General features: G+C 43.6%; 1 protein-coding gene across 1 annotated transcript; it reads left to right on the top strand.

The window, feature by feature from the left end:
• Positions 1–5,581: 5,581 nt before the first annotated feature.
• Positions 5,582–14,318, top strand: CRHBP (corticotropin releasing hormone binding protein; the record flags this gene model as incomplete). Its single annotated transcript, XM_084305752.1, has 7 exons — positions 5,582–5,662; positions 6,074–6,167; positions 6,735–6,892; positions 8,893–9,103; positions 10,424–10,572; positions 12,870–12,987; positions 14,161–14,318. The coding sequence occupies 7 exons, from the start codon at positions 5,582–5,584 to the stop codon at positions 14,316–14,318; spliced, it is 969 nt and encodes a 322-aa protein (XP_084161878.1).
• Positions 14,319–24,878: the final 10,560 nt, after the last annotated feature.

The raw sequence follows: 24,878 nt of genomic DNA, 5'->3' as shown, positions 1-24,878 counted from the left end.
CTTGGTTTCAGTTGTCATTGGAACTATGGTTGGGTTTGTGTATCAAAACACTGATAGGCACAACTTAATTACTTTAATCATGTTGAGATGTACCTTTTCTGTTGTATGACAACAGCCTGGCTACTTAAACTGTTTTTTTTTCCAGTAGTTCCACCGGTGCGTTTTGTAGAATGGGTGCTTATCCACCAATTACTGCTGTGGCAACAAAGAAACTCACATCTCATGCCACAAGTGGTCCCCAGATGTAGTCATGATCATGTAGTTATGATCATCACAGTTCCAAGGGGTCTGTCAGTCACATTTTGGGCCCTCCAAATGACAAGGGTTTTTGAGATGTTAATTAGCTCTCCATTGATTTTTCTGTACTACAGGTTGCTCCCTGGCCAGGACCTGGGCAGAGCAGTGACCCATTGCCCTGGGGTGTGGTAGGCAGTGTGTGCTGGACACACAGAGAAATTTGGCACCATGTCTTGACAATTAACTGGCCCTAATCAGCTGTGGTAATAGCATGGCATAACCTGTTAGTGGAGAGGGGACCTGATGGTTAGCAATGGGATGTGGCTGCAAAGTCTCACTCCTCTTCTTTCTCCTTCTCCCCAGCACCTGCAAGGGAGGAGGCAGAAACATGCATAGGAGCCTGGGGCAATGGAGATGTATGGGAATACAAAATCTTCCCCTCTAGCCCTCAGAACTGAAGTGAAGTGTTCAGTAATGATCTGTGAGTACTGAGAAGGGATTCAGGGACTTCAGTGTTTCCTATGGTGACTTATACGATAAGGGAAATGGGCTAGAGGCAGGAGCTTCCTCAGGCAGTTGGACTAGATAATCTTTGAAGATCCCTTCCAAACGAGCTACTCTGTTCTGTCATTCCCTTCTATTCTAAACATGTGGCTCTAGTTTCACAATCCCTCAGGCTTTGAAGTGATGTTCTGTGTAAGTCTATATTAAGGATATGGTTTCCTAATGACCCCTGCAGCTGTGATTTTTCATGCAGCCTCACCTTTGTTTCCTTTTCCGTGGCATTTTTTTTCAGAGCAGTAATTGATTGCTAGCAAAGAATTTAGTAATCACGGGATTGAAAACTTGCCCCTCACAGTAGTAATTATGACATTTTAGAGCCTCTAGATTTCTTTGTCTCCTTAATCTAGGCTAGTTAATCCCACTGTTCAGGACTAATATGTGGAAGGGATTGCAGCCAGTTGAATGGCATACCTCTATAATAAAATGCCAGTGATGTGCAGCAATCCCCTATGTGCAAAGACACAGACAATGGTGTGGGACCTGCTGCCACATGAGAAACAGCAACAGCTAGATAGTGTTACATTTCCCAGACACTATAGAAAAGGAAAAGCTACTTTCTTGTTTAATTCTGAATTAAAGCAGGGATAAGCATAAGAGAAATACATGTTAACTCAGCACAGTGTTTAGCAGCTGACACAGCAAGAAGGTTAAACCACAGCCAGAGGTCCTGCACATTCAATGCCCTGCATCGTTTCTCCAGCTGGGCTGAGCATCCACGAGAAATCAGCATGAGCAGCTGAGGATGGAGTGCCTGAGGCAGAAGAAGTCCTCCTTACCCATGCTGTTGGTGGTGAAGCACTATGGGCTTGCTGCTGTTCTGAGCAGGCAGAGGATTTGCCTGGTGTGGACGAGCAGGGGAGTCCCTGTGGGATGTGCAGCAGCCTGTCACTGGGATGTTCCCTGCGGCGTGAAGGAGACAGAGCTTGCATGGGGATGTGGCTATACAGGAAAACTAACATTTGTCTGAGGTTCTGGTGTTAGAGGGAGGTTTGATCTGCTCTGGTGCTTGTGCTAAGACTCAGGCTGCAGCCCAGGGGAATTAGGAAATACAGGGTTTAAAATATGGCCCAAATTAGAAGACCAAAGTTTTCAACAGGTATATCACAGGAAATCCAGGAGCTGTGGTTTGTGTGGAGTGAGAAAGCTCTGGGCTTCCCTTGGGTGTAGGGGGCAATTAGCTGCAGGGGAAATTTCCACTCTGAGGGGAGGGAATGATGGCTACAGCCTGTGCTATGGTTGTGAAGAAGCTTGTGTGGAAATATAATGATCTTTCACAGGAATTCAAGCATGGAAGAGTGTTGTTTTAGGGAGCTGGGGGCTCAAAAGACCCTTTTGGAGACCAGGGGTCCTGTGTGGTTTGTAACACCCAGTCCCTGTTCTCATCAGCAAGGCAGCCCTAAGGAGTGCCTGTAGCTGGAGCACTGCTTTCTGCAAAGCTCAGTTCCAAGAGCATCGTACACAGCCTCACAGTACCAACCACCTTACCTCAAAGGAAAGGAAAACACAATTACTGACTGCATTATAGCACAGAGCATCACTTGATCTCCACAGGGGAGAGTAAACAAGGCTTGTTTCACTACTCTCTATTCTGCTGTATTTTCTCCACCTCTCACCACAGCTGTGATCTCTCTTGTCTGAAAAAGCAGCTGACAAGACACCTACAAGCTCCCAAGACTGTGTGGGGGAATTTTCACCATGGGACAGGCAGCTGTGGGCATCTGAACCCACCTACAGACCCCAGCTCTAGCAGTACAATGCTCTGCAGGATCTGAGGTGCCACCACGGTGTAGGGCAGGTGATGTCCTGCTTCTGCCAGGCAGGAGATAGGTGCTCCCAGGGCTGTGTTACAGCCACAGAGGTTGCTGGTGTAGTGGAGGTGTCACAGCATGAGATTATCTGGTCTACAGCGGGGTTGGACAGGGTGGGAATGTGCTTTTCTTTGTTATGTAATCTGATGTTAACAAAACAAAATTGTCCTATTAAGTGTTACTGTGACTCAACCCAATAAAAATAAATAAATAAATAAATAAAGGCACTCTTCTCATTTGCCCAAGGGTTTGTATCACATTTAAGGTGCTTTTCCCTTCCAAAGTGCCCTAGGGATATTTTGAACCCTGATTAAATTGCTGATTTTTCTTTGCTTTGATAGGTGTAATCACATCTGACAAGTTCAGCCTCATCCTTAAGCACACGCAGAGCTGGAGCGAGGGTCTGGTCTGTGCAGGCAAGGGGAGACTCTGACAGCAGAGGAGCAACTCAGGGTTTGGGGTGGGCTGGATGGAGGTCCCTTCCACCTCAACCATCCTGTGACTGTGTTAGCCCTATGCTTTAGGAAGCAGGGAATCACCTCTGGTGCTGGGTGACTTCACGAGGAGGCTGGGCAGGATGTCACTGTGCCTTCCTCACCAGTTGCTGCTGAGCACAGAGCTGAAATGCAAAGCAAGATGTGGCACGGAGGAAACAGCAAGTTGCATGAGTGTCCCTGCTAATAGTGAATTCCCCTTCTACAGCAACAGGCATCTGAGTTTAGCTTTAGCAATAACGCCATGCAGAATATTTGCAGTGCTCAAAGCAAACTCCTGCAGGTGCTGTGTCAGAAGCATGAAGCCTTTGTAGGCCCGAGGTGGCTCCTCACCTTTCTCCACCACCTTCAGGATTGTATTACAGTCCTCACACCTCCTGGTGCCAGCAGCTTGCTGTGCTATGGCCCCAGGGTTACCTGCTCTTCTGGGCACCCCCCCAGGTAATGCTGTGCTAGCCCAGGCCTCAGCTACCCTTCACTGGGAAGGGTTTAAAACCATGGTGTTTCTCTTGGTGTATTTTGTGAGAGCAGATCAGATCACAGGTGATCTGAAATAGACAGGTTTTGCTGCAGTGTCACCTGTCCTTCACTCCTTTTTGCAGATGAATTCAACCAAATCTTCAGTAACTGGTGAAATCCTCAGACAACTGAGCACTCTTCCTCACTTAGTAAAGGCATCCAAGGAGGACACAGCCGCTGAGGCTTAGGCCGGCAGGGTAAGTGCAGGCACCCCAGCCAGAATGGGGCTGGGGGCTGCCAAGGGCTGGGAATATGGGGAGCAGGGGGAGTGAGGTTCTTATTGGGGCTGTAGTAGGTCTCCAGCTACCACTTCTGGCCACTTTAGTCAAACCTCTGTCATTTTCCAAACAAGCACCAAGCTGCCTGCTATGCAATGATCCTGACTTTCTTCTTCTCTTCAGAAAGCAAGTGTGTGATCAGAGAAGTACAAGAGGCTGGGCTCTTCTGCAACCCCCTCAGGTCATGCAGGCTCCTGGTGGTCTCTGGGGCATCTCACACCACCCCGAGCAACCTCCCAGCCACCCTCTCACAGGCTGTGGCTAAGCCCTACAGCTTTCCTCCACAAGTTCAGTCCCTGAAGAACTCCAGAGTATTTAAATTCTGAGCTCCCGTAGTGCTTCTGATGATGCTTGCTTAAAATCGCAGTTAACAATTCAAGGCAAGTACATGAAGATGAATTAATTCACTCTTGGTTCATTCAGCAATTAACCACACAGTTCCCTGAAGCAGTTTTAGCAACCTTTGAGTACAACCTAGTGTGAAAAGTTCAAAAACATTTTCTGTTTCCTCAGTATTCTTTATGCTATTGGAAATCATGCAGATACTGCATAATCACAGAAGTGCTATGCAGATACTGAGGAATATTATAGTTTAAAGTAAACTCCAAACATAAGAATTATAGCATAATAAAATCAAAGCATATAGACAGAGTAGTATTTTTTGCTATTAATATTTGACCATCAAGTGGTGTGAAACAACTGGCAAATGTTCCTGTCTACCATCCTTAAGATTGAAATCATGAGCAGCAAAGTTAAAGCTCTGCAAGTTTGGATCATATTGTTTTTTAAGTTTTACTGAACCAAAATGAGATTTTGACAGAAAAGCGTAGCTGAGAAGATGTTATCAAGATGACTGAGATGGGCAAATTGTAGGTATTGTATGCACACCATCAGTGGATCACTCAGGGTCAGAGGAAAATTAGAGTATGCCATAAAACTAGTCACTGAGTTCGAGTTCATGATTTTCAGTACTCTGCAGAGTTACAAATTTTCATCTCCAGGTTCATCCTTTGAAGGTATTTCTCAAATTTCCCCTGAGGATCAGGGATGAGGGACAGCTGTATCAGCAGTTCTGTGGGAAATACTCCCTTAGGACCCCCAAGTTTTCCTAATTTCTGTGTGAAAGCTGTGTCTGCTGCAGAGGACTGTCTCATTTTCCTGTGTACTTGCTGCAGACCCCTTTGTGCCCCCACCACAGGCACAGGACCAGGAGGTCAGTGTTCGTGCTACATGCTGCGGAGCAGCAGGAGGAGCCCTGCAGGTCTGAAATGCCCTGAGAGCAGAGAGGAGGAGGAGGAGGGAGGGATGCTCTTTGATTCTCACTTTGCTTTTGAGTAACTGGAAATCACCACAGGGAGCAAGCGCCCTGGCTGTGCAGGAACACACTTTCCTCCTCGGAGCTTTTCAGCTCCACCAGACAGAGAAGTAGAAAAGACATTTGCCAGCAAGGGGAGCGCTGTTGGCTGGGGAATCTGTGGCTGTGATTTGGACCCTCGTCATGCCCACGTACTGTGTTACTGCGAGAGGAATTCAGTTACCATGGGTTACCCTATCAGTACGGGGACCAAGTGCCTCCCCTCCCAACAGCTCTATAAAAAGAGTCGCTGGAAGATGCCCTGGCGGCTCCTGCCTCCCAGCACAGAGCAGCAGGCACTTAGCGTGGGCAGAGAGGGGTGCCAGCATGCCGTCTGCCTTCCAGCTTCAGTGCCACCTTGTCCTCATCTTCCTGGCAGCCTACAAGGGGGAGACCAGATACCTAGAGGTGAGCAATGGGGCTGATGGCTAACGCACCTTGATGTGCTTTTCTGCTCTCTTCTAACTTTATTCCCAGCTCCTGAGAATTGGGATTTGACTCTCCTTTCCTATTCCCATTCCCTCTGCACCTGACCAGAGGTGTGACATTAATATAAAAGCACTCCTTTCATTTATTTGTCCTTTTCTCAAACTTGCACTTTTTGCTAAGTAATTGAGACACTTGCTGTGTGCTGAGCTGGGCTAACCTCTAAGGTGCAGGTTTGCTCCCCCACTAAAGCAGCTTTCTGACTAAGCTCTTGCACAGCTGCACCCTTCCCGGAGAAGGGATTTAATCTGCCAGCACCTATTTTAGAGAAGTGCAAGGAGGGGGCTGTTTTTTGCTTTGCCCCAGCCTCTTCTTGCCCTGTTTCCCTGACAGGTAAGGGATGCAGGTGAAGATGAGCCCTTCCTACTCCTCAGCGAAGATTTGAAGCGAGAGCTTTCTGCAGGACAGATCTACCGGCGGTCGCTCCGTGAGTTTCTTCAAAGCTCTGCTGGGTCTCTCTGAGGAGTGGGAGGTTCCTGGGGGGGGTGAGCTTGGGGTAATTTGGGAGTGACAGAGCTGCAGGTGCATTTTGCAGGGCAGGGGGGAGACAGGCAGAGTGTTAAAACCTCCGCAAGCTGTGGCTGAGGCAGAGAGCTCAAGAGGGGCTCTGAAGGAGGCTGGGGGTCAGAACTGATTTTCCACTGATGGGAGGAGGTTGGGGGTCATCCACCTGCAGTCGCGGGCAGGGTCTGTCTCCAGGGGAAGTGGTAGATGGAAAAGCTGTGATGAGGGATAAATACAAAGGAACTCAGTCTTTATACACTTGTGTACACATGCAGATGCAGTTTTCAGCTCAGAGGTGCTGTGATGTGTCATTTTCCCCCACCACACCTGTGAGCATCCCCCATTGCTCAGCCGTCTCCCTCTCCTCCCTACTGACTGGGTCTCAGTGTGGGGTCTCTCCTCGCTCTCCCCTTCCCCGTGCAGGGGGAGTGGGCACTGGGTCTCCCTTCTGAGCAGGCAGAGGCAGCAGCTCCCGGCTCTGTCCCTGCAGGCTGCATTGACATGCTGAGTATAGAGGGGCAGTTCACCTTCACCGCAGAGCAGCCCCAGCTGCACTGTGCGACCTTCTTCATCGGCGAGCCCGAGGAGCTCATCACGATAGACTATGACTTCGTAGACATTGACTGCCAAGGAGGCGATTTCCTGAAGGTAAGGAGTTGGCAGCTCCTGCTGCTTGTCCCTGTGTCCCTGCTCTGGTGTGTGAGATGCTGGCTGTGTGTGGAAGGGCACGCGAGTGCGTGTGTGTGTGTGCGCATACAGAACAGCCTTTTACAAAGCATCCATCTCTGGGACTGCTGCTCCTCCTCCCCCAGGTGCTTTGGTGGCATTCCCACCACCACCACCCCCATAAAGCAAAGTCTATCGCAGGCAGGGAATCAGTCTCGAAACTGCAGCATGGTCTGTTCCGAACTTTTCCAGGAGCACCTCCACTGAAGTGTCTGCAGCTGGCAGACTGACCGAAAAGCTTGGTCGGTGCTAGCCAAGGCTCTCAGCCCCGGTAGGAGGGTTTTCTTGTTGTCTCTGTGATAATATAAATCATGTGAGGAGATAATGACAGCCCTCTGAAATGCTATTACTTTGTGAGGACCTCCACTCACTGCATTAACTTGTTAATGTGTGGATCATTGCAGGAAAGACTATCAAATGGCCCTGCTAGAGCATGCTCCAAACAGAGAGAGGTCTGTGATGCAAAGCCATTTATAGTCCAGAACTAAAAAAAAAAAAAATATTACTGGAGCAATTTGGTAGCAGACAGATGTGTGACCAAGACCTGAACTCAGTTTTGGTGGTAAGGGGAGGTTTGAAGGTACCTGCCTGCTCCCTTTGCCTCTTGCTCTGCCCTTTATGCACAGCACAGAGCCCCTCCTGAATGGCTGCAAGCTGAGCTGCGGGGGGGGAAGGAGGAGGAAAACTGCCCTTTAGCCCTGTCCTTGTCCCTCTGCTGGGGGGTCTTGTCCCTCTGTCCCTTGGTTGGGGTCTCTCCAATTGTTGCTACAGGATGATTTCAGGGATTTTCTTCCTCGACTCATAGATACTTGTGAAAGCTAAAAAAAAAAATAGCAAGCAACCTTTAAAACTTTATAAATGTTTCCTTCCTCTGATTATGGTGTCCCCAGTTGCTACTGTATTCATACAGGCAGCTTTTCCCTGATGTGATTTGGGCAGCTGCTTCTCACAAGTTCAGAAAATTTGCAGTTCTAGCAAATCTGGAAACCAATCCTGCAGGTCTTCCACCAAAACGTCCCACACACGCTCACATCAGGATTACTCACCGCAGCAGCAGCAGGATCTGGTCCTCCGATTTTCAAAGCATGATCAGAGCACAAAAGGAGTTATCAGGTGAGAGCAGGCAGGAGGGAACTGGAAATGCTAGGAAGGGAAGGTAACTGCACAGCTGTGCTAGGGTTAACACAGATTTCCAGTTCTGGCATGTTTCTGACAGGTCTTCCTGAACATGGTGAGGGCCAATTTGTTGCTATTTCTGTTGTGAAAGAAAGATTTGCAGAGGTTGCTGCTTAAGCTCTAGCCCAGTAGGCAGCATTTGTTGTGCTTTCTAGTGATTACAGTGAGCTGAAAGAAAAGACACAGGTGAGAGAAATCCCCCTGCTGATAATTCCTCCCCTAAGATTTATCGTGCTTTTCTTTTGGACTGAAACATGGATGCTCTGGGGGGCTCTGGGCACATTGAAGACAAGCTGCAAAACATGGATGGTGGAAGATTACAGGCAGGTCAGTGGACTTCATGTCCACAGCTCAGAAGTGTGACTTTTGTTTGATGTGGCTTTCACATTAAAAATTAGTTTTAGTAGCAATTGAACAGCAGTACTAATAAATCAAAAACTGATGTGAATTTGATGGTGTTGGAGCAAAGAGAGCTGTCTCCCTCAAAAACAAGTCACCAAAATTGTCATCTGAAGGAAATAAAAACAATAAAATTTATAACCATCCCATTCCTAAATGTTGATTTAAGCTTTGATTATTAGTTAAATGTTAGGAAATAGATAAATGCAAAGATTTTTTGGCTTTACCTAGGGGTTTTTAACAAGCTATCTGGTGTCAAAATAAAACAACATAACACTTTACACTTCTCTTCTCTGCTGAGAGGATGATATGCAAAAGCCCTGGTTTCAATTATTGAACCCCTATAGGTATTTGATGGCTGGATACTCAAAGGAGAGAAATTTCCTAGTTCCTTGGACCATCCCCTCCCCACTTCTGAAAGATACACAGACTTCTGTGAAAGTGGCAACATGCAGAGGAGCGTCAGGTCATCACAGAACGTGGCAATGATATTCTTCAGGATTCACCACCCAGGCAATGGATTTACTGTCACAGTCAAGAAAACTACCAACCTCTTCCGTAAGTCTTATTTTATCTAATTAAATAGCTTACATCTGGGGTGGAAAGCAAAACAAAAGTGATGGTTTGCACTGAATTCTCTCTGATTTTATCTGCACCAACACAGTTCCAGTGACTTTTGTGGAGCTGCCTGCCTGGCGGTTTGACTCAGGCTCAGCTTGTGTCTCAGAAAAGAAAATTAGAGAACTATACAAGAGAACTTCATAATTTCTTCTGTATTCAGGACAAGAAGGATCTTTCTTTCAAAGATGATCTCTTCAAATCTAATATTGTTGTGTCCTGTCACATTTGGCTTGAACGGGTAGTATTAAACTAGAGATTTTAATCTGAGCAATTTCTAAATCTGGGTGAACAATGAGGAAAAAATATTTGAAAAAGTTCAGCAGTACAATCAGTATATTGAACAGTAACATGGAGAGTGATATATGATCCCAAGGACCTACTCGCAAGTTATTTCCCTGAGCCCACGAGCTAGCAAGGTACAAATATTGGTCACTTGCAACACTTTTCCAAAAGAGGACAGGACATCTATCTTCAGTATTTAAGCTGTTTGACTAATTAATCTGATTCATCTGCCTTACAATGCAAAAGATGAAGGTGAGAGCATGTCTGCCCTTCCCTAACTTTGAGTTGTTAAGACACGAGCCTGGACACTGGGTCTCCAGGCTGGTGTGGCTTTGTGCCCATGGACCTGATCATTGTGTGCAACTGCTGGAGCTTGCTTCTGTCCATCACCTGCTGGCCAAAGCAGCTGCAGGCCTCCATTGCCTGCATGGAGGATCCCTTGGGTCACGCACACCAGCGATAAGCTACTACCTGAACTGATGATTTTGAACTTCAAAACAAAATAAGCATGTGCCTGCTCTAGTTTGAGTGGGGTGTTTCACAGAGTAAGGGAACCCCAGTTACAAGGAGCAGGAGAGGGCTTGGGGGTTTGCTGGCAGTATCGTGCAATGACAAGTCAAAGGTAAATGAAAGCCCTTCATCCATATTTCGCTTTAACTGGCAAAAAGTAGGAGCCCCTGAGAACACAAATCCCTGACGCGTGGATTTGGGGTGTGAGCTCTCCTATTTGATGGCCTCACCCTCAAATTCTGATAGAACCCATTCTACACCATAAGCAATGGGAAGGAAATTTCTAGGGAATAAATGCCAAGCGAGAAAACCTAAAAATATTTTAGGCATACTTTTTAGTATTTTGGTTTTAACTCTCAGCTGTTAAATTGTTTTTTACTTGTTAGTACCAAAAGTACACAATTTTGCTAAATGTGGGCAGTAATGGCTGTACAAGTAACATCTGCACCTTCTCCTGTGCCCCAGCTTGCAATGTCATCTCTCAGACTCCCTCGGGAAGGTTCACCATGGTCATTCCTCATCAGCACAGAAACTGCAGCTTTTCTATAATATACCCAGTGGTGATAAAAATATCCGATCTCATCCTGGGACATTTAAATGGCCTCTTTCTAAAGGTGAGTGGGTTTTGTTTCTTAATAAATCACTACCACGTGCATCTTCTCTGGGCATGGACAGGGGAGGAAGGGGTGAAGAAGGGATGGCCACAGCACTGGCTTTTAGGGCATGTGTGCTCCAGATCACGTATGTGCCCACCATGTGTGCCAGCACCCCCAGAGACCAGAGCTGGGTCTGTCTCTGCTGTTATTGACTCTGTAACATTGCAGAGGCAATCAAATTATGCAAAGTGCCATTAGCACATGTAAATATTTCTTACTCTTTGTTACAGCAAGCATTTAATTAGAAAGAAAAGAGTGTTCTCTCAGAGCTGTCTGTCTGCATTTAAACTAATGAAAGCGGGAAGCACTCTGAACAGAGAAAGGAGACGCAGGTTAGGCAGTGAGGTATGAGCATGGTGAAAAAACAGATGTGTTCACTACAGATGCTCAGTGTGCTGAGCATCCTCTGCTCTGTTTGCTCTGATGCACAGCATTTGATGCTCAAGTGATGAGCAGGCAGGAGAGGACAAGAGCTGTTGGTAGCACCCTGGGCCTGGGAGGTCTGAAAAGGTGAAAATGTCCATAAGGATAGAAAAAAAATGTTTGTTTTCTGGTTCCAGTGAGACTGGTAGCTGAGGTCCTCCGTGCGGATTGCCTGTGTCTGAGCAGCAGTCAGGGCACACAGCTGACACAGGCAAGGTGCTGGTGGGAGGCAGGACATGAGAAGACAGAAATTCAGCAGGCAACTGGTGGAAACAAGACAAGAAACAGTGAACAAATCCCTGTCAGGGCAACACAGGGGGCTCTGTTGCTAATCTGTTTTTTTTTTTTTTTTTTTTTTTTTTTTTTTGTTGTTGTTGTTTTGAGTGGTTTGCACCAAGAAGAGCTTTAAGGAAAAGGTTAGAGCAAAATGAAGACACAGCTATTTGAGTCTGTGTGTGGTACCCCACCAGCAGACAGCATAAAGGGCAGCTTGAGTGAAACTGCAGAAATGATCTATTTTTGTCAAGACAAAAAATGAGCAATAAATGTTAGCTGTATATGCTGATCAGCAGCAGGAGCTGATCTGCTAATTCTGCGGAAAGAAATAAATAAATAAATAAATAAAAAAGATTGGAGGTGGGCAGGCTTAAAAATTCAAATGAAAAGAGTAAATAATACCAGAGGTGGAGCTGTTAGGAGTCTGAGAGTCCTGAGACTGCACGACCCAGGCTGCAGATCCACTGGAAAATGGATCTGGGGAAGTTCCTAGAGGGGAGTGAGGAGTTTTTAAGAGATGTTTAAATTTTGCTTGCACAGTAAAAGGGAACAAGGTGTGGGCAAGTGGTGAGCAAGGAAAGGTCTGAGCACAGATGGGAAGTGCTCAGGAAAAGATGGTCAGTCTTGCAGTGCAGATAGAGACTGGCCAGACTGAGGAAATTCAGCTCACAGCTTGGTGCATGAGGGCAAAATCAGTCACAGAATTACAGAAGGTGCGGATTTTAAATATTGATTGCCTCAGACCAGTCCATAGCTATAGCCTTGCCTTACATGCTGTTTTCACAGGGACACTCACTCTTCCACACTACAAAGAAGGAGACCCCCACTCTTGTTACAAGAAAACAAAGGCAAACAAAAATTTAAATCAAGTGTAAAGTTTTAATACATAAGAGGAAAAAAATCTTCCTTTATTACAAGTTAGCTAGAAAATACCAGTATGCCTGATCAAAAAGCCAATGTCTCTGTCCTGCCAGGAGCTCCTTCTCTGCTCTTGAAGCCTGTGAACCAGCAGCTTCAGGGCTGATGGTTCAGGACGCCTAGAAACAACTTGTCCCAAAACAGACTTTGAGATGGCCCATTATTCAGTATTGGGCAGACAAGAGACCACAGCAGGGATTATTCTCTTAGTCAGAACGGTGAGATTTGGCATTACTTTCTGCTTAGGAATCTGAAAGTGAGGTTATTTTGGAGCCTAAGTTACTGTCTGCCAGCTGTGTGGGCATGCGTGCGGCCCTATGACTCTATTAATTTGATTACACATCAAATTAATTGCACCCAGAATGAGATTGCTTACTTGCACTGAAAGCAACTGGATCGACAACTTAACTGCAAGCCAGTGATTTTCCAGAGTTCACTTAGATCTTTCTCTGAGAGCCTCTTAAATAAATTAACTCACAAATTGAAGTACTATTTATTGATTGAGATGAGAACAGCTTTGATTTCACATGGATTTGAGCACAAAGTACTCTAAAACCTGCTGTTGACTGCAGTCTTGTCTAGCAAATTGCTATATTTTGATGAAAACAACAAATAACTTTTAATCTCTGTCTTCTTAGAAACCATCAGCAGGCTGTGCGGGAGTGGGAGATTTTGTAGAGCTGTTGGGGGGAACTGGTTTAGACCCATCCAAGATGTTTCCACTAGCTGATCTCTGTCACTCCTTTCATGGGTCTGGTGAGTACTCCTTCTTCCACTTACCTCTGCATGACAAAATACCAAACCAGAGAGGGCCATGCAGGGCCTTCTCAAACCCAGATTTCCTCTAGACTGGTGAACTTCACATGTAGCAGAACACGAGAGCTAAATCTCTTCGAGCCTGCAGCAGGGGGGGTGTGATGCAGCACACCCATGAATACCTTCACTTGCCCCTGCGGTAATTATAATCAAGTTATATACATTTTTAAAACAGTTTTCCTATGACACATATTATTATTAGTGTCAACAGACAGACAAGCCTGGAAAGTCATAATAAATGAAGGTAGAGGAGTTACATTTTCAGTTCAGGCATTTTTTCTCGCTTTTGTTGTGTTCTCAGTGCCTTCCTTTCTGCTGTAGAAGCAAAGCATACCCCAAAAAGTCTCAAAACCCTCACCCACTGCTTTCAGGCTGAGCCTCTTTCACAACAGTGCCATGTCAGTGACTTCTTTCTCCACACATAAATAACAATTTCCAGTTTCCCTAATATTTAATTGAGGAGAGAAAGCAGTGTTGCAGTGATGAGATGGATAGAGCTCTGCAGCACACAGATGTGGGGCTGAGGGAGTGTGGTACCTTGGAGTACCCTCTACATCACCTTTCAACACACCACAGCCTAATGGTCCAGGCACTGCCCAAAGCCTTAACAAGTAAGCACTGGGACTGAGCAAATAATGAGCACTGCAAAAAGATCAAAGCATGCTTTCCTGGCAGCATAAAGGAAGGAAAATCCCATCTTGTGTCTCTGCTCTCCCAGTGTTTCAGTGTTGTTAGTTTTGGAGATCTCCAGGATAGGGTGCCGCTGTTCTCGCCTGTCACTTGTGGTATCTAACCAGTGAGTGCAAGCATGTATAAATTCCGTGTCATGTCTGTAGTTGAGACTGCAGATGGATGGGAGGTGAGTGGTGTTTGCATGAGTAAAGGCTACAACATTTAATGAAATAGCCAGGCCATTATAAAGTAAAGCCAACAAATGCAGAGGAAGGCATTTAGTCAGCAACGCCACTACCGGACGGTCATCACTACACCTAAATGTGCTTTGTTTCCAAAGCAGTATGCATTAGTGCTTTGTAATTCCCAACACTACATATCACTTTTCCCTCTCTCTGGTATAAATTTATCCTTATGTCTCTATCCCTTTTCCCTAATTAGCCCAAATGAAGATTGGTTGTGACAATACTGTGCTACGAATGGTCTCCAGTGGCAAGCACATCAATCGTGTGACGTTTGAGTACTATCAGCTTGATCTGCAGGAAATAGAAAACAGAAAAGAGAACAGCATTGAGGAATTCTGCTTCCCTAGTATCTGAGAAACCAGGCAACATTTTTTCACACAGCTAATGACAATAAGGTTCTGGCAAATTAAAAAAAAAAAAAAAAAAAAGTATTTTTCCTTTACCAGCTGGTGTTATCGAGACTTTGAGCCTTTCTACAGTACAAGCATATTCCCCCTTTTTTTCCCCATACAAATCAGTCATTCTCATGAGCAAGCAGGAAAAAGTATATTAATCTTTGTTACTACCATGATAATTTTTCTGCAATATTTAGGATAATTTACTATATTCAAAATCAATAGCAAGAACAGAAGTCTATGTTTCCAATATAAGTGTTATTAGGGAAACAGACATAAATCCTCAGTGTATTCAGTCTGAGCACACACAAAACTGATAAGTATAAACTTCATATGGTTAACATTATCCTTTTATATCAGGAATAAACAAAAAAGAAAATAAGATGGTGGAATACATTTCCAGTTTTGTAAAAGGAAATCCAGCAGTAGTGTGTGCAAAAATGACTTGTTTGTTTATGACTATAAATGTGCTATTTATTTCTAATGACATGTTTTTAATAAAAATTTAAAGCATGGAAACTTCCTTACACAAACCCAAACATGAATAAATACATTCCAAGAGTTGGCAAAACACTATGATGTTGTATTTTTCTGAAGAGCTCTTTAGAACATTTTTGTTGAACTTCCCAAGTCTTGTGCAGTTTTCTGGAAATTATCATTTTGAACATATGTAGCTGTAAAACTGTAAACTATTAAAGTAACGTTATGGGCATAAATGTGTTTAACAGTGTTGCCTACACCTTCTTATGCAGCACATGCCACCTACCAGCACCTTTCCCATTTAAGGTTTTTGGTCAAATGTCCAGAATACATGTGAAGTCTGATACACAAATACATGTTATTTTTCTCATCTTTGGTGACCCAGAAGAGGAGTGTAAGCCTGGAGAGCTCTAGGAAGCACAGCAGAGGACCACAGCTCTGTCCAAGCTTGGCAGAGCGTGGATGGATTTGTATGTTTTCTGTGAGTGCTACCTGGCAAACGTGGGGGCAAACAGCTTCTTCTCTGATGTTCAATTAACAACCAATGCTGATTAATCCAGCTGCATGCCAGAGACCTTCAGATCTGATATCTGGCTCTTTGTCTCACACTCAGTCACCAAAAATCAAGTGTTCTGAGTACTCAGCAGCTCTGAAGTTCATCCCCCTGCCTCAATAGAAGTTGGTGAAAACTTTAGGATGTCTCAGACTCTCTCTTCATAGGGTTTGATGAACCTAGTTCTGATTAATAACTGACTAGATAATGAAGGGATATGTCTGGCAGCCTGGTCAGCCTTGGGTGTGTCCACGCTGCAGGGCTATGTTTATGGAATGGATGAAGATTGTGTGAATGTTTTGCTTTGTTTCCCCCCCAAATCAGACAAAGCCTCACACTTCCATCCAACAGCTTGGAAAATCTAGCAAAGGTGAGTGCTCCCCAGGATGGGTCAAACAGGGACCTAGGACCTGCAGCAGTGGGACCATCCTGCTTCTGGCTATCCCACGGCATGGAGCACCTCCAGCTCATGTCTTGGGGCAGGGGATCCTTGGCCAGCACATCCCCGCTCCCACCTCCAGCTCATGTCTTGGGGCAGGGGATCCTTGGCCAGCACATCCCTGCTCCAGCCCCATGCAACCTCCTGCAGTTGTCCCAGGCCCCTGCTGTGGTGCAGGTGTGTGCATGGAGGCCTGGCCACCCAGCATGGAAACATTGGCACTCTGAGGTAGGAATAAAAATTAATTGTAGCTCTATGAACTGTTTTTTTGTTGTTTTGTTTTGTTTTGTTTTGTTTGTTTGTTTCCTGAGGAAACTTGCAGTGATGGAGGAATTCTCTCTCCCCAAAACCCCTAACCATATCCAGCCCCAACAGCCTTTCACAGGCACCCTTCAGCATAATGGGGTAGGTTATCAGGAGGGTTTAGGACACAGTTCAGAGACTGCTGTATCAGACCATGCTTACCCATATGCCTATCTGCAAACTGGTGAGAAGGAGAGGTCATTAAAATATTGCTCCTTGGTCACTGAGAAACATTCAGTGGGGAGGAATTGAAAACTCAACAACAGATTTCAAGTCCATCAGCTCAGGACTAGGTCATGGATGAAGATAAACTCACCATCTCTTGCTTAGTGTAGTTTAGTAGTAGCATTTCCCGTCTTTCAGCTTTATGTGAAACTTTGCTTTCAATCCTAACACAATTTAAATACCTCCAAAACCAGCAAAGCCTTACAGAAAAGATACTTAACATTCAGAGGTTGGATATTAGTCCCTCCAAATTATAACTTAGTGGACTCTGTTACTAAGGAAACTTACCATTATAGATGGAAAAGAATGGAAAAACAACACTTTACGGGTGACAGCACAAGCTATTGCTATTGCTCTGTGTGTAGTACTCAAGTATGAGGTGTTTTTACTGGAGCTAGGAGCTTCACCTGTTCTTTTTAATCAACATTCATTTGGACAACACCCTCAATCACATCACCCCAATGTGTTGACTGTCTTAAAAACAAAAACAAAAAAAAAACCACTGTGTTTTAAACTCTACTGCATGTAAAAAAACAATAGTCACTGCAGCCATTGTACCTCTATTTATGGATGCTCTGTCATTTCAGAATCTGCAGAACTTCAGTCTTAAGATATCAGCTCATAGCTGTCAAATGTCACAACTCCTCCAGTGTTAGTTCTGAGAAGGGAGGAAATAAGGATTCTCTTTAATGAAAAGAAGGGAAACTAAGACAAAGAAACAATAATAATGAACGTTTGTAGAATATATATATATATAAAAGGATATATATAGAGAGAATATATATATAAAAGGATAAGATATATGTGAATAAGATAACTATCTTGTTTAAAAAAAATGATAGAGAAGAGCAAGGTTGTAGTCTGGAGCTGTACAATTAAAATACAAACACACCAAAAAAATACTTCTAACAATAGAAATGGAACAAAAGTGTTTGAAGGGGCATTGTATGCAAATCTTGGCTTTGAGAAGCATTGTATGTCCTGGGTTTAGACACCCTGAAATCTTGCATCACAGGCAAAACAATCAAAACTCACAGTTAACATTAAAATCCACAGAATTGTCAGGAGATGTGAGTGAATGTCTTAGTGAAGACCCTTATATCCAAGAATGAGCCACTTTTCTTCATCGCTTTGACTTGGCATCACCACTGACTTTCCCTTAGAGAAGGGTGTAAAAGATGAAATGGTACCATGTCAGCACCTCACAGCATAGAAGCACCTTGCTAGAATTAGAAAGAAAACTGCTGAACTTGAATCAATGGGTTAGCAATTACTGAAAAAATCTTCAGCACCACAAGAACTGCAAAGGGTTAAAAGATGTTAGTTACATGAAAAGGGAAAAATCAGCTGCTCCTATTGGAATCTTAACCTTGAAAAACAGAGAGATGCAGCAAATAAATTAACTCCTACATTTCTGTAGTAACATGGAAGTATCGGTCAGCTGAAATAACTTTTGTCAAATTTTCCAGTGATGGAATGGAAAACATTATTATGGGACCTACCGATAGAGAACTCATGCCAAGAGCAGGTAACATACGTGGATAGAGACTCGTTCAAGCTTCTTGGGACCGTGACAGCAAGAAAACTTCAGAAATTAGAAGTTATTCTTGATAAGTAAGGTGTCAGTAGAAATATTTTATTGAAGTTAGAAATGCTGCTTTTGGAGGTAAAAAAAATCTGCAGAACTGTAATTTAGGAAGACATTTCAGTGGTTTCTTGCCTGGTGAGATGACCTCTGTTCCCAAAATTAGATTCTTTGTTCTTGAAGCAGTGACAAAAATTCAGGGATTTGTTTGTCATAATGTACAACTCCCTGCAATAATACATAATAGTCCTTTTAAGTTAGAATTGTTCTGCTAAACTAATGTTGATTTTATCTTTCATGACTGACAATGGAAATAAGTGCTCAGACAAAGACATGTGCAGTCTTTCTGAATGGTGGTCTGAATGACTTTTGAAATGTCTCCTGTCTGTTCTTCTAACACTGATTCGATGACACCATGTCCTGCTTTCCTGCTTTTTCCTGCTCAGTGGGGGACTGATCGTGTGGAGTGTGATTTGTAGTTGGGAATGAGGCTGAATAGCAGGGAAAGTAGATTTGCACAATGAATTAGGTGCTTGATCATATAACCTCCTTCCCACTGAAAGTCTAGTCCCGAAAATTTGAAATATGTCTTCAGGGCCAACACACTGCACTGATTTTGCACGTCAAGCAGATTTTATGCTACCTCTACCTCTGCCCATGTGATTTTGTGCACAGAAGGTGTAAAAGGCTCTGAACTCTGCTGTCACACACTGGAATGAATATATGTGGCACTAATTATGTAACAGAGACCAAACTCGTTTTTAAGAGCATAAAGAAATTTCACTTTCTTTCATGAAATGCACACTTCTTAGGATCTCAAAGCTGTACTTACTCAGTTCTAAACACAAGCTAAATTATACTTCAAGGAAGTGATTCATTATAGTCATTTTTATTCAGAGCCTCATTACTTCTGGTATCTGAGTAACTTTCTTGTTGATAAATTGACACAGTTTTCACTTTTTTTTTTTCTCCACATTGCTTCTTATCTTTAAAGATCAGCAACAACTAATCATAGCAACTATGGATTTTGTACGCACATCATTTCCTATTAAAGGAAATGCAGTGTATTACACGTGAGTCACTACAAAATGAAGTTTTCATTATCTGTTCTTTTGAATAAAATTGATATTCATGGTACCGTGCTGCTGCAAATTACCATCAAACCATCAATTACAGTGTTGACTAATAGTTTTTTTATAACTTTGCCCCTCAACATGAAAGCAGACAGTTTTATAACCACAATTTGCCTTTCCTCTCTCTTCAGTGCCCCCCAGGGGGACTCACACAGCACTTTGAAGGACCTAAGTGTGTCCTTCAAGTCAAGTGCGTAATGCTCCTTTCATGCAGGACATGTTGTTCACAGATGTCCCACCATGGACAGTTCCTCCCCCAGGCTGGCAGCAGAGGTTTCCCAAAAGCAGAAGAGTTCTCCTCAGTGTCACCCAGCACTGGAAGCTGGGACACACAGAGCTGGAGGATACATTTCTTCTGACCTCCAAGCTCACAGGCATGAGTGCAGATGCACAGCTCTCCTCTTTTCCTGATGACACGTCCCCAGCTCTGCCACACTTGTGCTCCTGGAGCCCATGGTGGGTCACAGACAATAGCATCACAGCCTCCCACTCCTGAATGCTCCTGGGGAGTCTGAGCAAACTGTTATTGAGTGAGGGTGATGTCAGCTCCTCTCCCATGGGAGATGTCCTGCCCGGCTACTTCACACTGCTGGTGGGAAGTAGGTACTTATGAGGGCTCTCCTTTGTGTGAGAGAGCAGCAGAAGCTGTCCTGTCATCCACATCTGTCTGCGGGGACCCACTGACCATTGCACATTCCTGGTATTATATTGTATATTTAGGTAAAACGTCATGTAAAGTTCAGCCATCAAAACAACCTGAGGAAACTGTAAAGGTTATGACTGAGTATTTATCACACAATAAAAATAAAGATTACAGAATCATCACAATAGCAGGTGATAAAAGATCATAATAATTTGCCTGAAGAACAATTATTCTGTCTTAGGAAAACTCAGCTTTAATTAACTGACAGATACAGTCAAATGCCTGCAGCACAGCAGAGCTGGCTGAGCTCAGGCGTAAAAGATGGGTGATGATGACTCCTTCTGACATCTCATTCAGATGTCAGAGCTTTGATTATCCTGATGAGGGAACTTGTTGAGACCCTTGGCTGATCCTGCCTTGCTGGTCCTCTTCCCTGTGTGCTGTTGTTGTGGTGAGAAGTTGTATGAGGTGCCCAGCCCAACAGGAGCTGGAGGTGCGCAATGCCACAGCCTGCATGAGGTGCTGGTGGCACTGCAAGCCAAACCAGATGTCTCCTGACATCAGAAGTACCTTGATGGGGATTTTGCATATCCCAAAAACCTCTTAAGTACAGAGCTGGGGGTGCAGGGAGAAAAAAAATAACATTGCTGAGAAGGTTTCACATGCAACTAGGAAGTCTGTATTCACAAGGAAAAGATACACCTCCTCTGAGTTTTGTGGCCCAAGAACTACATCAGCAGATACCACAGCAAGCAGTTACAGTTTTTGCTGTGGCTTCTGTGAGAATACCACAAGATATAACAAATTGAGCAACATTTCTAAGTACCTCTTGGCTTTAATCCCTCTCAAATTAGGTTCTGCAATAAATTGAGCTTTAAACTGGGTACCTCTTGGAGGAAGTCTGAACACAGCCCCCAGTTTCTATTTTTGGAAAATAGAATATTTGGAAATATTTTGGATTGGAAATATGTCTTCTTTTTTTTTATTTTTATTTTTCTTTTCTTTTTTTTTTTTTCTCTTTTTTTTTTTTCTAGGCAAAAGGAATCGATAAAGTGTTTCCATCATTGCCATAATTTAATTAGATTTAAATCAAATCCTACTTCAGTCCCACTGTTTATAACAATAAATTGGAAGGCAAAATGAAGTGTCACAAACAAAAAGCCAACCAAATGGGATCTCTGATTCTTTAATCAGTCAAGCTTCAGCCTTACCTCAGGGAACGTGTAGGCAGTTTCTTATTGTATGAAAGATCACATGTCTGCATGCTGCTGGAAGCTCCCGGGCTGAGCTGGAACTTTGAGGGAAGAAAAGCAGTATCACTGGCATTGCTAGTTAAAACAGACTCCTGTTAAAGTAAACAGGGTTCCTTTAAGTAGAGAAGATGTTGAAAGGTATAAAAAGACCAATTTAGAGGCAGAGAAAATCAAATTCTCAAAATAAAAGACAGAGAAGAGATAAATCTGGAAAGCCTCACAGAGCTATCCCCATGTAACACAGTCCATTCTTAATGCAGCTGATGCAAGTGTTTAGCATCTCATTAAATCAAAACATGTAGCTGTCTTGGGAGGGAGATTGTTTTTACTGATCCATTTGTCACTACAGCAGTATCAGCCCTACCTGAGCAAACACAGTTGTTTTGTTTGTTTGTTGTTTTTTAATGTTAGAAATAGAATCTTCACAAAACATGGAAATTTCTGTATGTTTACTATCGTCATTTGGTTGGTTAAAAACAGATACTGGGGACTAAAAAGAAAAAAAAAAAAACCTCATTCTCAGCTCATCTGAGCTGTCAATCTCTACATTCAGTCAAATGTACAATTTGACAATGAAAATATTTCTGAGGAGCTGGAAATGCAGTGGAAGTGCAGTTTGGCTCAATCAGTCTAAGATGAAGAATGGGATAAACTGAATCATTGGAGATTTTCCCCTGTGTCTGTTTCTTGTTCTTATTCCAAACCAGCTTAATTCGGGAACATGATCCATCAGAATTTGTTCCTGTCTCTCAGCTTGGAGAGTTGTTCTTAACTGTCTTCGCAGGGAAAAGCAAAGCAGGAGAAAAAAGTTCTGGCAAGTGAATATTTTCATACTTTATAGAGGACACATCAAAGTCAAGTAGACTTTGGAGTCTGCACTGCATCCAATGCAAAAGGAAAATCAATGAGAAAAGGCAAGGCCGGTTCATCATAACCCAGGACAACAATTATATTACTGCACAGATGCATGAGACCCCATCATCAAAATATCCCACTCACTTTAAAACTGCCATCATAAAAAACGTAGCATTGTTTAGCTCTTAATAACAAGATCACAAAGGAGGTGTCCTCTGAGCTAAGACCGCCTCCAGACCGATCACTGAATGACCTCCATGACTGGAGCCATCTGCAGCGTCAGGACATTCTTGCTGGTCATAGGGAGGAGCATTGCCCAGGAACTGTGTGGTTCAGACCTCCCTGAAGCAGACATCCCAAATGGATTGGTTGCCAAAACCCTGCCTCTGTGGCTCTATAGATCAGAGGACCCCTGATCATCACCTGAGTTGTGGGTGCTCTGGAGAAATCACTTGGCTACACCATAGAGATATTTCAAATTCAGCAGCAGTCTTAAGTATCTTCTGCACAGCCAAAATAAATATAAGAATTATTTGTCATTTCCACTACACAGTTACTTTCACAGCTTTAAGGAAAATGATTCTGGATTGAGATTTTTGGAATATACAACCTGAGGCAAACCCGACGAGTGAGTACAAAACCTCTGAAAAGAAAGCATGGGATACGCTGCTCAACTTGTGACTGAAGTAGTATCTTTAGAAAGGGAGGGTAAATACAGTCTTGTGAGAAGAGAATCTTAAAGAAAGGGCATTGCGCATACATGGAACAAGAGAACTTACGTAAATTCAAAGCGATGTTCTATTTTTGCTGCTGTTAATTAAATGTTATCTCGTGCGCTTCATGCTTACAAATCACTTCAGCTATTGTCAGATCTCAAGTAGCTTCCCTTCATTTCTTCTTCTTCAATGAAACCAATTTGAAAGTCTCTTTCAGCGATTTGCTTTTAATTGGAAAGCACTCCCAAATGCAATCCTGAACAATGTGGTCACTGATGTGCATTGATACTGATTATTTGTCAAGTCCATATTTAAAAGGGAACATCTGACTGGAATCTGTAGTGTGGTTTATTTTCACCATTTCCCCTCAAGAAAGGGTGAGCCTCAGGAGCAGAAAGCAATACGAGCACTGGCACTCTGCCAGAGAATTTCAGAGTCCCCAAATCATTCAAGGCGAGGTGCTGGGAGCACAAACACATCAGTAAACAAGGCTGACGGGTGGGTTTTATTCATCTCCTCATCATCTCCTCATGATGGTGGAGACAGGGGGAGGGAGGGTTTAAAGCTATTTGTTTCATTCTCCTCTAAAAATAAAAGAAGCTGGGAAACAAGCAGTCTTTTGCTCTCCCTAAACATGTGGCTCCTCTGCTGAGCTGTCAGAAGATGCTTGTGGCTGAGGCTGGAGTCACACAGCTCTCCACCATGTCCTCTCCTCCTCTGCCTCCTCCTCCTTCTGCCTTCTTCGTGCTCTGGACTCCTCTCTGTGCCACTCACCTGGCTGTCAGCCCTATCAGTCCCTGCTGAGCTGGGGTGATGACCCATCTCAGAGAAGGAGCCGGTATGACAGTGCAAGGCAGGGGCAGGCACAGGCAGCCAGCGGGGTAAAAAAAAAAAAAAAAAAAAAAAAAAAAATTGGAAACATGATCTCCCCTTTCTGGCAGGTCCAAGTCACTGCTGCAGTGGGAGACATTCAGGTTTGTTTGGAAGAACAGGGAACAACTAGACGATTAGTGATCTGCTAGTGCTTCAGGATCATGAAGTGTCTTTTGCTTCTTTTGATTTCAGGGGACAACTTGTGAGACAGAAGGTTACAAATGGAATATCTTAGAGGAGAGGATTTCTCTTCACAAACCTCGGCGCACACTCTGTGCATTCAACCTCCCTTTTGTTTTCCTTGGTATTAGTATGTAGGGAAAAGATTCAGAACTGATATCCCTCTCATCTTCTATTTAAGTGGCCTTCCCAGAAAAGCTGGAAAAACAAGGTGCGACTTGAAGACGTAAGCTGCAGGTTCCATAAAGAGAATAGCTTCACTGGTAAATAGTGTGTTAAATCCGTCCTCATGTTGTACACCCTTAAAACGAGATATCAAGTGGCACTATCTTAATTGAGCATTAGAAATAGGTCTATTTCTCTAGCTAATATTTCTCCTGGCTTAATAGCCCTCTTGAATTGGTTATCTGGCTTTTTAGAATGAATGTGCAGTGAAGATTTCTTTTTTTTTTTTTTTTTTTTCAGGCCTGCCATGCAATGTATTTTAACCCAAATAATACGCTAACCAAGGATAATTCTAATTACACAGATCGCTTGGTCAGTTTTTAATTAGAAATTAAAGCAATCCCTTTACTTATGGCATCTAAATTGTTTTTATTAGTCCTTATCTTCCTCGTAGGCTCCAGCGCATGAAGGGTTCATGTCTCGTGTAGGTCCTTCCTGACTGTAGTGACCACTGCTGGGGAGCAGAAAACCTCAGCTCCTCATGGACGTGCTCTGCACCCACTGAGACCTCACTCTGACTCAGCAGTGATTACTCACTGTTGAGGGATTAATCCCACCTCTGGTTTACCACAGAGTTTTCCCACTGCTACTTACATAAACCATTTTTTATCCCAGTGGTATTTGTATTTTCCACATTGTCTGTTAAATAATGAAAAGCAAATTGGTCTTTAATAGGAACCCTGGCAAGGGTCCAAAATCTCCCACCCTTCTTCCCTCAAGGCTGACTTAAAGAGAATGAGCTAAGAGATACAAAGTGAGATCATCTCTTAACTGTAATGGCATTAGGCTTTTCAGTCCATTTATTTTAGCTGATACTTGGATAAGGTTGAAGGAGCCAGTACTTCAAGATGTATGTATGAACCAAAATCCACTGGTACATGACTATTTTTAAACAAAGAGCAAAAATGTTTCAGATAGATATCACAAAATTAATCTAAGCCAAAACATGAGTTCATATTCATCAAATAAGGTAATTACAACATGGGAAAATCTATAGACCAAAACTGTATGTTGAAATATAGCTATTCGTTGGTGGGCAAAATAGAGAGACTCCAT

This window comes from Netta rufina, assembly GCF_964035555.1.
Source record: "Netta rufina genome assembly, chromosome: Z".
Taxonomy (NCBI): Eukaryota; Metazoa; Chordata; class Aves; order Anseriformes; family Anatidae; genus Netta; species Netta rufina.
The sequence above is the reverse complement of the archived record's forward strand: the minus strand, read 5'-3'. Positions and strand labels throughout refer to the sequence as shown.